This window comes from Primulina huaijiensis, chromosome 3 (genome assembly GCF_012295235.1).
Source record: "Primulina huaijiensis isolate GDHJ02 chromosome 3, ASM1229523v2, whole genome shotgun sequence".
NCBI lineage: Eukaryota > Viridiplantae > Streptophyta > Magnoliopsida > Lamiales > Gesneriaceae > Primulina > Primulina huaijiensis.
The window spans coordinates 3,344,965-3,360,246 of record NC_133308.1 but is presented as its reverse complement, the minus strand read 5'-3'; the positions used below and the strand labels follow the sequence as shown (position 1 = coordinate 3,360,246).

The 15,282-nt window shown below is 36.3% G+C and overlaps 2 protein-coding genes across 4 annotated transcripts; one reads left to right on the top strand and one right to left on the bottom strand.

The window, feature by feature from the left end:
- Positions 1–375: 375 nt before the first annotated feature.
- On the top strand, positions 376–3,123 carry LOC140973118 (CASP-like protein 5A2). 3 transcript variants are annotated; one of them, XM_073435711.1, is made up of 4 exons: positions 376–463; positions 539–938; positions 2,056–2,188; positions 2,512–2,967. In XM_073435711.1, exons 2-4 carry the CDS (start codon positions 718–720, stop codon positions 2,701–2,703), a joined length of 546 nt encoding a protein of 181 aa, XP_073291812.1. In that variant the 5' UTR covers positions 376–463; positions 539–717; the 3' UTR covers positions 2,704–2,967. The 3 variants fall into 3 exon arrangements, 2 of the variants coding, with proteins under 2 accessions (XP_073291812.1, XP_073291811.1); XR_012174570.1 differs by adding an exon at positions 2,983–3,123 and having other exon boundaries at positions 412–938; positions 2,512–2,865; XM_073435710.1 differs by having other exon boundaries at positions 412–938.
- Positions 3,124–3,518: 395 nt separating this feature from the next.
- LOC140973117 (vacuolar fusion protein MON1 homolog) lies at positions 3,519–12,274 on the bottom strand. The gene is made up of 14 exons (XM_073435709.1): positions 11,512–12,274; positions 11,124–11,203; positions 10,903–10,974; positions 10,762–10,801; positions 8,915–9,016; positions 8,647–8,768; positions 7,305–7,437; positions 7,093–7,184; positions 5,780–5,861; positions 5,596–5,660; positions 5,184–5,486; positions 5,011–5,102; positions 3,975–4,039; positions 3,519–3,627 (listed from the first exon to the last, which is right to left on the bottom strand). The coding sequence occupies exons 1-14, from the start codon at positions 12,082–12,084 to the stop codon at positions 3,532–3,534; spliced, it is 1,917 nt and encodes a 638-aa protein (XP_073291810.1). The 5' UTR covers positions 12,085–12,274; the 3' UTR covers positions 3,519–3,531.
- Positions 12,275–15,282: the final 3,008 nt, after the last annotated feature.

Genomic DNA, 15,282 nt, shown 5'->3' with positions numbered 1-15,282 from the left:
ACATAAAATACCCAAAATTAAGTATGTCAGTTGTCTGATTTGGAAATACAAGTGACATTTGTAAAACAATAAAATAATTCAAGACTCTTGAGAAAAAAATTAAAAATAACGTTGGTCGGGAATTAACTATATTACTTACGATCACGGAATCGAATTCAATCGATCAAGATTTGTTTTTAAGCAACTTAATCTAATTCAACATTCACGTTGGTTCAATCAGTGATCGAACCGAATCGACCAAAATTTGTTTTTAAGCAACTCAATCTAACTCAACATTCACCTTGATTCAACATTCACCTTGTTAAATTGGACATTTTGTCATTGGAAAACAAAAACCCAATGATTTGGCTTAGGCTAACACCCTGTTTGTTTGACGCAGAAAAAAGCAAATAAGGAAATATCATTTTTACGACTTATGAATACTTTACCAAACAAGGTAGGAGGTGAAATTTCTGCTGTTCAGGTGGACCCGTTGAACTAGAAAATGCTGAATTCTGTAAGCACAAATCCACCATTCTGATTCCTCTCTCAATTTCAGGCGACCACTCATCGCCAATCGTATCAGATCGAAGTTACGCCGTGGAAGGCGATCGCCGTAACCCTACAATCGTCCGCCGCCGATTTATGTACTCAGACATAAGTGGCTGTTGTTGGTGGATGATCCAGTAATTCTTTGTATACATTGAGGTCGAGGTTGAGATTGAGATTCAAGGAGAGATGAATGTCAGCCAGGGGGCGGTGCATCCAGTGGAAGCGCCGCCGCCGCAGACGGAGGGTGCAGCTAATGTGCCGCTTCCGCGAGTGAGGATGAGGGATCTCCAAGGGATGCCGGGGACAGTGGGGGGTTGGGTGTTGCGAGTGTGCCAGTTTTTGTTCGCAGTTGTGGCGCTTACGGTCATGGCAACCACGAGTGACTTCCCTTCCGTCACCGCCTTCTGGTAATTCAACCTCTTTACTTTACTTTTTTACACAGTAACTGCTCCTCTTTATGTGCTGATGCGATTAAGGTTTTCTTTGTATTCAGCTGTGTACATCGGAATTGAGATTGATGTTCTGTTTAGTAACCCATTGAGTTTATTCTAACATCAGCAAGCAGAAATTTTCTATACTCTTTGCTCTGCAACGGTCTCAGCTTTTTCTTTGAAAATTTTGCTGTTGAATTAGGGGAAAGATGGTTCATTCTTTGTTCTTTGTGGTAATTGGGTTGGATGTTTTTCTGCATGGTGTCTGGATGCATCGTGATAATCTATGTGAAATGTTCTGTGCTTGTTGAGATCGTATCTGATTTTTTTCGCGCTGAATGCAATGAACAAATTTGAGATTTCAGCTTCAGATTATTTGGAAAAAGATTCAGGGAAGTGCATAGGGTGCTCTATTAGTTTCCGGCTCCATTGTCTATACTTTTTTATCTGGAGCGGTGGTTCCCAAGGAAATGCAGAACTCTACAATCCTGACCACGAAAGAATGCTCTTGCACCTAGAAACACACATGAACTACATTATTGACCAAATTTAGCTAGTTTCAATGAGAAGGTGTCAGCGTGTTACCCAAGTAAAGTTCAAAAGACCATACCCATTCATTATGAAACTAGGGAACAAAGCACATGCGAGGAGGTGTGTCCATAAAAATTTGTGTTTATGGAAGTAATATATGTGCATCGTAAAATTATTTTGTAATTTATTAATAAAGTTAGCTTGATTGTGAACAGCGAATTATGTGTGTTAAAATCATATATTTATGTCACAGGATTATTAATTATTTGTTATAAGATCATTTTAAAATATGTAGAAGTAAAATGACTCGCAATAACTATGTTGTGTAGGATTTTTTTGCAGTAAAATTATTGTTCACCAAAAGTAGTTGAAATAATACTTTGTGCTTAATGTATGATAATTGCGGATGATAATTGTATTGTTGGTATGTCATCCAGGAAAAATCTCTAACAGTGCTCTTCAATAATATATGACAGAGGGAGATATAGTGCACTGATTTGATTAGTCTTTTATATCTTGGCTGTAAATTGACTTCACTTTTATCTTGTTTTTCCCTTTTCAGCTACCTGGTTGCTGCTGCTGGCTTGCAGTGCATGTGGAGCCTTATACTATCAATTGTAGATGCTTATGCACTTCTTGTGGGACGTCGCTTGCAGAGTTCTAGAGTTGTTAGCCTATTTGCTGTTGGTGATGGGGTAAGTTAGATACCCATATATAAATGATGTTACATATTAAACATTCTTGTTGGGATGACAATAAAACACCATGTATTCATATCAGTGCAATGAAGTGGTTGATTTTGTTGACATGTAATGAGAATCAATATATAGTGTTCTTTTTCTCTTTTTTTAGCACAAGCTTATGTGCTAGATTTAGCAGTCAATGGAATTGATACTTCTAAATATAACTGTGGTGTGACAAAATAATAAACTGCTGACGTGTATTGCTTTACAGAACAGTAAGATAGGAAACATCATTCTTCTTTGTTAAGTTTGATTTTTCTTGTTGACTGTTGCAGGTGACATCGACCCTAACATTTGCTGCAGCCTGTGCATCTGCTGGCATCACCGTTCTAATCGGCAATGATCTTGGGGCATGTGGAAAGAATCATTGCGCACAGTTTGAAACTGCCACGGCTATGGCCTTCCTTAGCTGGTTTGCTGCCTTACCATCTTTTTTGTTGAATTTCTGGTCATTGGCATCACGATGAAGAACAGATTTTCAATTTTATGAAGTACAACCATATTGAGATTATTTGGAGTTTTAGTGATTCCATAAATCAGAGCAGCCATGTGTTGTACATCTACTAGATTCTGTGTGAAGTTTGTAACCTGGGAACTTCTAGTCGTAATGAATTTACTGTTTCTAAATGGTGCTCCTCCGTTGGGGCTAACTATTTTTGTCTGGTGGTGGATATGCGTTCCTCGTACGTTTGATGGTGCATGAGCATGCTGTGGAGGAGGTCTAAAACCTTTATCAGAAATATAAGGTGTAAGTTATAATATTTTAGCAACATGAACGGATGAGGATTATCCCTGAATTTCAGGACTCCGAGAAAAGGTTGGGTCTTCTCAGCTGTAAATTGGTATTTTTGTTGTTTTTATGTGAGAACTTGATCAAAAGTCACCACGATGGAAGTTAAATGTCAATCTGTCAGTTTTTTATTAACCCTTATGACGTGCATAAGTTGTAGGGAGTCCTGAATCTTAATATCTTCAAATTAAGACAATAACGAAATTGTGATTGGTATAAAAAATAGAGTAGTCAGCAATAATTTATTTTCCAGATTACAATACAGCATTCGCAAAGCGATACTATGACTGGAACGTCATAGTTTGTTCCATTGTTGGAATATGTGGGAGAAAATCCAGTCACCAGAGCTTACTATGAACGTCATATATAGTAGAAAATTACACATGGTATTTCTTGAGAGTAAGATGGTAGGGTACAAGAATATGCTACAAAAAGCCTAAAAAACCTACGAAAAGGTGAAATATTGCAAGAACAAAAAGTCTAGGATACATGGGAATGAGCATCGTCACCATGAAAAAGGACTTGCCCCCAACAAGAAAACTTCGTTTTCTACATCTTTCACCCACTGACAAACGCGATTGCAAGTTTTTATGGCGAGAGCCTGCAAAAAATCCAATGGGAATCCTCAGTAAAGATTACAAAAAAATTACGAATATTTCGAATTTTCAACATGGATTCGCATCTTCCATGGCAATTTCTCTCTGAGACCAAAGGCCACACAAACTAGCGGTGATTCTTGGCATGTAGGACTGGCGAGCTTTCAAAATATACTTTACATACGTAAGAAAATGCAGGCTGCTCGCTTTTCAGCACATGTAATATTGTTGCAACCAACAAGAACACAGATAGAAGTGCCAGAGTCAAGTGTATCTTACACAACTCGACAGCAGCACTATTTCGGAAAGGGGTACAATTCTTTTTTGAGCACACAGATTTGAATGGACAAACCTTGTCTGCGAGGGGGTCAAAAGCTCCATACAGTTCAAAATCTGATGTGACCCAGCAGAGTAGCACTGTGACATTTTAGCACCAAAAGGACAGTTAAAAAAGCAAATCAAACAGGAATTGAAGTTAACAAATGGCCAAATTCATTAAGGAAGTCAATGAGTAATTGCCAACTTAAAACCCATATGACATCATTAGGCATTGAAAATGATAATCGATTTTTTCCTAGATTGCAAGGAGCATTTATGTCGTCGTCAACTGACATAAGAAAGCTTGCAACGGAATCATGGAGAAATACACTGATAAAAATGCTACTGGACGTGGATTCCCAAAGATGTCCACAAATCAAAATTATTTTTGTTTCCAAACTGAGCCCCTCACATGGTATGATATTGAAGTTAAGCAAATAATTTCTTTCTTCCATAGCATTAATTTCAAAAATACCAGCATTGTAACAAAGCTCGAGGCAACTAATTGTTTATTTACTTTAAAACATTCAAACCAGTCAATTATATGGCACTTATATTGGAAAATTTCTGCAAAATTAACAAAACTTTCACCATCATTGTTACCTACATCTAGTCCACTGTTTTTAGATAGGAAGGTGTCGTTGACTTGTTCTATACTGAAACTGAGGGCAGAAAATGCCGATGCAGAACCTTACAAAGGTGGCAACCTTGAAATGACTCCTTACCCCACTTCTAACTAATTGTAATTCATTGAGCCATGCATTCATATTATTTCGAATTGACCTAGAAAAAAACAATGGAAAACTCCGTGTTCAGCAGCATATGTTTCCTCAGAGAATTTTGGATGTGGTGCAACTGTGCAAGAAACTATTTTAATGCAAATAATATATCTAGGTAAACAGGCTGGTTACGAACCCACTTATATCTTTAACATCAAGAAATGCTTGAATTAGTTATGAACGAAAAAACAAAGAATAACTGGTCATACTGGATATCATTCTATCAATACAAAGAAAAGTTAAAATAGCTCCTCCACTAGAACAAAAGGGTAAAAAATGAAGATTACTTACCATAATTTTCGTCTCTTCTAAACTGGGTTTTGTGAGGTCCTACTTCTTTATCATGCATGGAAGCATAAATTCTTTGATAAGCCCTGTATAATCTGTGAAATAAGAAGCTTCCATAAAGTTCTTATGATGGAGAATACTTGAGGGTCAAATTGCAATCAGATTGTTTTAGTCACCTTTTTTGCTGCCTCAAACTGTTGATTGGAGATGAAAATTCAGATGACACATATTGGTCAAGATAAATACTTCGATATATGAAATGCCATAATCCATCTGGACCACCAAGGCCAACAAACGACTCCGTTGTTCTACCCGGGGAATCTATTGCAGATCGTGGATGACCTAAATGAGGAGATGTGGCTCCAGCACGAGAAGTAGGTTCCATTGACAAATCCTCAACACGCATGCCACCATGTGCCAGGGATCTTTGAACTCCACTTAGTAAGTTTGACTTCAAAAGTACACTTTCAACTCGAATCCTACAAGATGTGCCAGATATATTCGTTTCAGCAAAGACTGAACCAAAACAGAGCAATTTGCCAAAAAATAAGATTCTCTATAAGACCACGAAAAATCTCCAACTTTGACCTGCAGTCTTTTAGATGATAGAAGGCATCTGAATTTGTGGTCAGCAATATCAGATAAGTATTGATCTGTCACCAAATTCAACAACTCACAAACATAAAATCTATGAACAATAACCAAATACAAAGATTCTACAACAATGTCCTGTGTAATATTTATTATTTTTCCAAACTTAAGCATAACTTACATCAAAATAATGAACATAAGCATAAAGGAATGCCATGGAATTGTATCTAGGCAGGCAAATTGGTGAAAAAGACTCTGAAGTCCTGCATGAAATTGAATCATGTAAGAGACAAGTGTCAGACAGACATGTAAAAATAAGCGCCCTTACCTAGAAAAGGTAACCTCTGGTCACTACACTAGCTGACATAGAACATATATTAACAAATTTTAAGGACCATAAACAAGTAGCTAAAGGCAATACAAATTCTTTATCTGTTTCACATGAGATGTATTGTGTTTGTAGAAGGAGGGAAAAGAGACACATTCAGTACTACCAATTAAGTTGTACTGTGACGCGGGCATAGCAGACTCACACACTTCACACTGCTGATCTATCAAATAGGCTGGGGGGAAAGTAAGGCAATTTAATACGAGGAATGTGTGTGCTGTGAACCATGAATGAACTCATACAAAGTTTAGAGCAGAAGTGTAGAACATAAGTAGATAAAAGAACCTAACTGATCTTGATTTTCTTCTGCATGTTATCATGATTGTAGAAATAGAAATTCATCCACCAGAACTCTTATGAGCCCTTCATTGATGATTCTTTTGGAAGAGGTATTTTCTTTTCATTTTTTATGCTATCCAACCCCATAATATTTGGCATCTACGTTTCATGTTTGAAGCTGGAGTTTGCACTCCACTACTTTCTAACCCTGCCTCCTCTTCATAAAAGTGGGGACAACAAATGGGCAATGTTCCCATGGTCCTCCGCGAATTTAAGTCACATATCATAATTATGTGCAAGTAACAAAGTATATATCTAGAAACTTCATCATATATGCCTAAAAGTTCATTTACAGGCCATTATGCATGAACAAACGCCTGGATCATAATGATAATCCGAAATAATAATCCAAGAATGGAGATCGCTAAAGGACAGTCAAAAAGTCTAAGGTAGTGTTTGCAGATGCTTAAAAAAAGTAATTAAGGACTCTTCCTTTACAAATTTGCAAAAGAAAAGTCTATAATCACTTTTTTTTAAGTATTTACAAACACTACGCAAATAGTCAGTTGATTCACATTAAATAACAGGAGATAGCATGTTTTTTCATAGAATTTCCCAGGATGAACAACTCTATCCCTGTTGTGAAAAATAAGGATAGTATTTTGGACCATTTAACAGCAACAAAAAAGTGGCGGGCAAACTTCACAACCAAAATAAGTTTGCATGTGTGCATGAACACTCCCAAAATTGCTTATTGAATGAATGATGCCTGCAGTTCGATCAATCAAGAAAGATAATAGTGACATGTGGAAGCTATATAGACTTACCTAAATGATTCAGAAGACATAATAAAATTTGAGAGTAACAGTATATCATCAGGATGAAGAGATGCTTTTTGTGCACCAACAAGACTGATAACCTGTACCATGTTTCACTCTAAGATGGTTTGACAAATAAATCATCAATAACTCCGGCATCATAGTAACTAAGAATATGTGATCAGGCAACTTTTAAATAAAGGCAAGAATGGCATAATTACCTTATGTCTACACATTAAGAGTGCAAACAGAACTCCTGAATCAGCTATGTCTTGCAAGATGGCACCTGCAGCTTGACGTGTCGCATAAGAAAGTGGAAGACAAGCGTAGGCATGAAGAAAAGTGGCAGGATTCCTACAATTACAACCGAGAATAATATAATTATAAACCACTAATTAAGTTTCAAAAAATTTATCGTCTAAAGACTCTAAACTGACTTGATTAGATGACTGACTAGATAACACTTTGAATTGGAACCATGAGAAATCATGTGGTTCACTACTTAATTTCGTTCAACTGATATTAAAAGTTTTTACCAGTTTTATGTCTTATTTTTTGCAGCAGTCAGACACTTCTGACAATCGTTTGGGCAAGGGTCATTTCTATTTTAGCAGCACATCTGTGTCCGAAGAGAATCTGACACCACATTGCACCAATATGTTGCGTGCACATACATCATAGAGCAGCAGTATAAGTGGCAGTGGACAGACTTTCCTTTTCTAATAAACAAATTGGCATAGCAATGGGTTGACAGGCGTATCACATGGACAACTTGCAAAAGCCTCCGCTTATACACGTTTTCTGTTCACTTTTAATGTGCCTGGGAATCCAGAGTTGGGTTTTACAATGTTTGGGGAGCAGAACTAGATTTCTTTAAATATTAGGTTTCCTACGGATTTCTGTTCATTTTTCACGTGCCTGGGAATCCAGAGTTGGGTTTTACAATGTTTGGGGAGCAGAACTGGATTTTCTTTAAATATTAGGCTTAATGCTTGTAACCAGAAATCCGTACCATAATGACTCATGACTCAATTGATAAACATTATACATTTTAGTTGAAAACAGTCAACCCTAGTAGATTGCAGATTGGTGGAACAATCACAAAGGTGATCGTGGGACTTGAAGCATCAAATCACAGTAAAAAATCAAACTAGAGGACAAAAATAACAGCATATTATCAAAGTAGAGATAGGAATTGTAGGGCAAGAGGAAAGTAAAAGGAAGAAGAGTGAGTATTTCATCAGTTTGCAAGAGTAGAAGGTAAAATATAGTTTGTGCTCTTTAATGCCCTTTTCATTCATAACTTTATGAAAAGAAAAGAAATCAAAGCAACTCGTAGCATTATCGGAAGAAATTATACTGTTGAACTGCGACCTGGACAACCATAAAATAGATTCGCAACCAGTCAAGCTTCTAAACATCTTTTGGTCACACATAAAGTACTACCACTTATACAACACATCTTGGAGAAGAGAAACAAGACATCGATAAAATAAAATAAAGAAATAGGGTAGCTGATGCTGTACCAAATTAATTCAACAAGCTAAGGAGCATCAGGCATACCAACTGAAAGAATGAATGAGAGAGGAGAAGACAGTGTCAGTTCCTCCAAGCAGAGATGTCAAATCAAACTTTGGATTCCTCTCAAAACTTCGATTTACAGATTTTGTGAGGATGAGTATAATCTGGATTTAGATAGGAATTAATGTGCGTAAGAGTAGACATCCATTTCGGGAAAAAAAAAATCCAGCAACCTAGAAGAGGCAAAAACTATAGGCTGGGTGTTGAGAGCCATAAAAATAAACCAATACCTAGAGGAATGAAAAGCTACCTGACCATAAAGCAGCTCTAGCTGTCCCCTCAATGATTCATAAGGCTCTTCTGTGCAACTTATGCACACCAAGTAAATAGGTCCTTTCACAAGAAAAATTACCTGAAATATGAACCTTCTATAAGATTTTGAAAAACGCAATAAATACAACACCAGATAGGATATGTAGTTAGTTTTTCAACAAAACCACCTTTTAGGGGGGGAAGTTAGAAAAGATCATTATTCACCTAAACTAAGACAGCACAGAGATATTAATGATTCAATAACTGCAAAGAAACATTCATTTCAGATTCATTTTAAAATACAGGAAATATAACAGGCAAGTGTTACAATCCATGATGGATCAAAATATTTTTACATTTTTAGTACCATTTTGAAATAGTTATCTCGCTGCACTTAGAATTACACCAAGGGACATACTTCCTGCTTCAAAGTAAATAGATCGTTCACAACATTTGGTCATGATGAGTTTTAGCTTTACCTTGGAATGGTGCTCTTTATAAATCACCCTTCAAGCACGTTACATTTTGATATTATTTCGATATCTACTGAACATCATATTTTTAAATCATAAAATCAGAAGAAAAAAAAATACATACACAAATTTGATGCATTATTTAAAAGGGTTAAAAAGACGATGTTCCAAGCAGTTAAAAAATTTATGGGACAGAGACTGAGAGCATTTGTAACAACAGCTCAGAATTATTTTGGCCTTCTTAAGACTTTTACAATTGGTGATACATGCTTCATGATGCTAGAGTAGAGTGTGTGAAGTTTGACAAATGACCTTTTTGAAACTTGTAGATGTAGTTTTTTTACCATTGAAACGATCAATGCTTTTGCTTTTTTCTCACGTATCTCTTCCACAAACAGCAAAAGAAACAATAGAAAACAGAGCTATCGTAAAAGGATCCCCAAGACCAAGCTAAGTGACCTTGTTCAATTGAACAAGGCTATTTTGGCATTGAGACTATCTCAACCATTGATTGCACTTCTTGATTTTCACCCATAATAAGCAAAATAAATAAAATCAAAGAATGATAAGGGGTATTTCCTTTGCTCCCTATTACAATACCAACTGAAGTTCAATCTTCCTTTCGACTTCATATTAATATTCTCTACAAGCCTCACTACAATCTGAATGAGTTCAACCATCACATAAAGTTGTCCATTGGCGTCGCATCAGACAAACATTGGCAGCAGGTATGAAGCGATATAGAAATGAATTTTGTTTCAAATATGTAAGGCAATCCTACAAGAAATAAAATCTTCCAGAATAGCTCGATTTTGCATACAATCCTGTCCAAATGAACCAGGAAGATGGATATGAAATTTGAATTTCTTAAAGTCACTAAATCTAGTAGGTTCTTTCTGAAAACAGCAACCAATGTGATGAAGCTTTATAATTTCCTCATAAAATGTTGAAAATTATTTTTTTTTTTTAAATTTCATTTTTACAATGGTTCATTTATGATTATGCTCTCTGAATTAATTTCCAAACTCTCCACATTAACCAAGGAGGCAAACCTCAAATTCATGTAAATTGAAACCTAGCCAGCATAACTTACATGCTTTAACAGCTGAATTTTAACATTGCAAATTTTTTTCGATAAATAAAAATGTGAGCTCAGAATTATTTGTCCGGCTCAGTCGTACAAAAACAGAAAACGTCACAAGCAAATAAAGGTGGCAACAGCAATAAATTTCTGTGCGCTGTTGGACCTACTTCATATGTCATAAGGTAGCTCCTAAAATTGTTCTATGAAGAAGCTGTGACAAACCAGAAGATTTTTAGCAAACTGTAAAACATGTTACTTGAAAGTAAAGATGATACTCTAACGTCTAACCTGGTGTTTTCCAGCTATCACCCATTTGACCCGGTCTCCCCTGAGAATATCAAATAAGTAATAAATGCCATCCAGTCAATGAATTTAAAAACAATTGAAACTATTAATATGTAACAATACTGTTGTTGCAACACTGCATACCCATTTTCAACAAAGGAAATTATGGCCTGCAACGTCGCAGAGAATCCAGCTAGCTTATGCTCATCCCCATATCTTTGAAGTCAACAGTAAAACCAGATAAGAGAAATATCATCCATTACTAACTTGAAGTTCATAGAACAGCATAACGACTTCACGTTGATACAGATAAAAGAATATGAGCCTCATAATCCAGAATCTACTAAAAGAGCAGGGGCACAAACCTTGAAAATATAGGTTTGCCGGAGTGACTCAAAATTAAAAAATGTTTCTTCCTCTTCCTCCATGAAATTGAAGCATCGTCCTGCAATTAAACGATCAAACATCCCATATAACATAGATCAAGAGAATTCTACCTTCATTTATGTTTCTTTCTTATAAGACCATAAGAAACAATATCTAGCTTTATAGCGTAATAATAAACAATTTAAGCATATGATATTCACCCAATAGATCGTTAACTGTACAGCATTCAGTTTTGCAAGTAGCAAATACACGATGTTGACTAACTTCGTCTTACCGCTACACTTGAAAACAATTTGTAAACTATTTCCATCAGGAAATACAAAGCCAAATTGATATTCAAATTTGAAAGATATGTACCCAACTGACCTCATCTGGGTGGCGCTTGCCGGAGATAAATGGCTCCTGGGACCCCACAACTCCATCGTTTCTAACCTCGCGAATCTCATTCTCATCCCCATCATCATCATCATTAATTTCATCACCGCCACTGGTGCTTCCCCTCTCACCGGCATATCCGCTGCTGCTCGGGCTCAAGGGAAGCTCAGTCTCTTCTCCCTCAGAAATATTCCTCCACGGTAACGAAGAGCTTTCTTTAATCACACCCGAAGTCTCCGCCATCGACATACCTCCGATCTGCTTCTCCTCGATCTCATCTTCCACCTCGTTACCTCTAATTTCTCCGTTCAACGGCCCATTCGAGATATTGATGCGCTCAACGGATTCCTCCACCTTTTCGTCTTCCTCCACTTCATCATCATCTAGAGTCATCGACGGAGGATTGGAAGAAATTGAGATAGAAGCTAACTGATTTTCCAAGGCGTCGAGTGATTGATCAATCGAATCCGGGTTCGGATCCTGGTCCGAACTGGAATCGGGGTTTTGATGATCATTGCTCTCGGCGGATGAGCTGGGGGATGAAGCAATTGAATCAGAAGCCATTTTTAATAATAATTTTACCTAAAGAAGTAAACTAAACAATTGGACTAGATTTCTGGATTCATGAAATTTAGGGTTTAGCAGAGAAAATTGGATTCGATCGAACAGCTAATTTAGAGTAAAGTCGGGAATTTTGAAGATTAGTCGTTGTATCTACCAGTCCTGGTGGGTGGAAAGAGACGGACGATAGGTAAAACGACGGCGTATGTCTGATCCATGATGTCGGGCTGGGAGTGCTGAGAATGAATAGCAAATATGGGCCAAAACTTTATTTGGGCTCTCACAGGCCTGCATTTTTTAAAAATGAAATTATATGTTTTCTTTGATCTACAGATGGGCTCAAGATGATGTCCAATACCGAGTAATTAATCAATTTTATTAAAACATGGCCACTGTTCGAGTTTGACCCCGACCCGAACCACACCTGGTCAATGGCCAACGAGTCGGTCGACCGGTCGATGGGTTTGACACAAAACTATGGCCGTAACCAATCCAATGTGGTCCGGATACAATTTTATCGTTAAAAACTCATAGACTCGTCGGGTTGGACCCGTTTTAATTTTTTAAAAAAATGTACGAGTACGATCGACCGATCACGTGGTAATTGGATATCAACATTCCGACGGCTTTGAACCGTCGGGTCGACCGTTTAATCACTTTTTAATTTTTATTTAAATATGAAATGGACGGCCATGATTTGGTGGTCGTTTAAGAAAAACGTTGACAATAACGTGGCCGTTGTGTAACGGTTGACCTAGACCTGAGTTGTCTTGTCAAACGTTGAACTTTTTTGGCCTACTTTTATTTTATAAATACTCACACCTCCTTCATTTTTTTCACACAATTGTCTCTCAATTCTCAATCTTTAATTCTCAATTCTTTATCAATTCTCAAAATATTCACATAAATTACAGTTCATTACTACTAGTAATATCACTTTAAAAATTACTAAGAAAAACTTTTATTAAGAGAATTGACGAAACGTCCACGAGAATTTTCAAGTTCCAATCAGAAACTTAGGAATTAATTTAGTGATGCACAGGGAAAACTTTTGATATATTACGATGATGGTCGCAAAAAACACAAATATATTCAATATTTCGACATAATGTGATTTTAGCTCATAAATATGATGCATTGTCACTTATAAATTATCTCGTCTCGGAAAAGTGGTTTATTTCGTCTTCTCCGAGACTCGAACTCATGACATCCAGAGTTAAGTACCTAGATTCTTAGAGTTTTGGTACCAACTGAGCTACTATTAATAATGATGCATGGGTATGAGCTACAACTAATGCTGGACCACGATATATGACCAGCAGTGGTACATGAGTATGAGTTGAGGCTCACGTTGGATCGATCTACAATCCATGATTGTTACAATTAATATCCATTACTCAAAAAATTTTTCATACGATATAGTAAACCTAAAAATTTTAAGACGTTACATAACCCTGACCGACATGACCAGATCTTTCTATAGCTCAACGAGCTCCACTGGGAATGAATAATACAATATATTAATTTTAAATATGAGTAAATAAAAGTAATATACTTCAGAAAGGAATATTTTGTAAATTAACAGATGCCACAACCTGAAACATTTTGTTCCATAATTATTAAAGTTGGTCAAAAAATGAACCATATTAGCAAGGGATCAAGAATTTATTCTTCATTGAAATTTCAACTAAACGTTCTCTTTCACAAGTCCCCACTGAAAGTGAAACAGAACATATCAACCCCAATCCCACACTTTCATCGAAGTGCTTTGCGATCTTTATATTCTTTGGTTTAAGGTTTATGCCGCCGAGTTTCTGTTTTCATGAAGATGACATATTTTGGACCAAGATTGTAGCCAAAAAAATGTTAAATCATTTAAAACAGAAAGAACGACTTTTGCACGTAACATTATAAGGTTGGAAAAAATTTGTGTGAAATAGTCACGGGTCATTTTTTGTGAGACGGATCTCTTATTTGGGTCATCTAAGAACAAGTATTACTTTTTATGCTAAGAGTATTACTTTTTATTGTGAATATCGGTATGGTTAACTCGTCTCACAGATAAAGATTTATGAGACCGTCTCACAAGAGATCTACTCTATAAAAAAAAGTCCTAATTTGGAAAAAAAAATAAGAAAAAAAAAGAAACTAAAATTTTAAATTATGTATGTGGATAATTGGTATCCCGTAGGTTCACGATGTTTTAAAATTTGAAGTTGTTAAAGACAACTTTGGGACGCAATATGCAGATAGAATTTACTTATAGGATTTGATAACGATGAATACATGATGTAAGATGGAATCGTATACATATATAATATAATGACTGTTGGGATGCAACCAAAGTCCCACATCGGAAGATCTAAAGAAAGATCATGGGTTAATAAAGATGGAATGATATCTCCATTGGTATGAGGCCTTTTGGGTGGTTCCAAAAGCAAAACCATGAGGGTTAAAACCCAAAATGGACAATATCATACCAGTGTGGAGATATTCGGATTCCATTGGTCCTAACAATGACAATGATTTATAATTGTATTGTTTTCTAAAATTTGAATCAAATAATGTCTCATCATTCGAATCAATTAGAAGTAAGAGTAAGAACATATAATTATACGAATCTATACGATCAAATTACTAAGTGTCTAAAAAATAAATGAAAAATCATATGAATCTGCTCCTGATTTGTGTTTGACTCGATAGAGTGAGTTCAATGATCAGAAATTCGATTTCTCTTACTAAAATTTTATTGAAAAATTACATCACACATAATTTGTTTATTGTGATTTATCTAATTAGCATGATTTTCATATTGTTAGACGAAGATGAACAGAAACTGCTTCTTAGTAAATGAGTGAGAGAGAAAATTATGCGAGAAGAAGAAGTAAATTTTATTCACATGGTGGGTCTATTTATACACGTACAAGAAGTAAGGAGAGCCAACTAACTAGTCAACAATGTAGTCTAACAACTAATGAATCAACAGTATGCTACTCAGATTACAGCGTGTAACATCCCCCCTCAAGCTTGGAGTATATTGAGCAAACCAAGCTTGGACATCAAAAAACGATGTTGATCAGAGCTCAATGCCTTAGTAAACACATCGGCAAGTTGACAATGTGTAGAAACGTGAGATGTAGAAATGACGTGATCTCGAATTTTGTCGCGAATGAAGTGACAATCAACCTCGATATGTTTTGT

Bases quoted from the DNA above. Each gene is read 5' to 3' on its own strand.
- LOC140973118 (XM_073435711.1), top strand. From the start codon at position 718: ATGAATGTCAGCCAGGGGGCGGTGCATCCAGTGGAAGCGCCGCCGCCG. The intron at 939-2,055 runs GTAATTCAACCT...TTCCCTTTTCAG, and splicing joins CCTTCCGTCACCGCCTTCTG to CTACCTGGTTGCTGCTGCTG. The intron at 2,189-2,511 runs GTAAGTTAGATA...TGACTGTTGCAG, and splicing joins TATTTGCTGTTGGTGATGGG to GTGACATCGACCCTAACATT.
- LOC140973117 (XM_073435709.1), bottom strand. From the start codon at position 12,084: ATGGCTTCTGATTCAATTGCTTCATCCCCCAGCTCATCCGCCGAGAGC. The intron at 9,017-10,761 runs GTTAGACGTTAG...TTCATATTTCAG, and splicing joins TGATAGCTGGAAAACACCAG to GTAATTTTTCTTGTGAAAGG. The intron at 7,185-7,304 runs GTAATTATGCCA...AACATGGTACAG, and splicing joins TCTTAATGTGTAGACATAAG to GTTATCAGTCTTGTTGGTGC.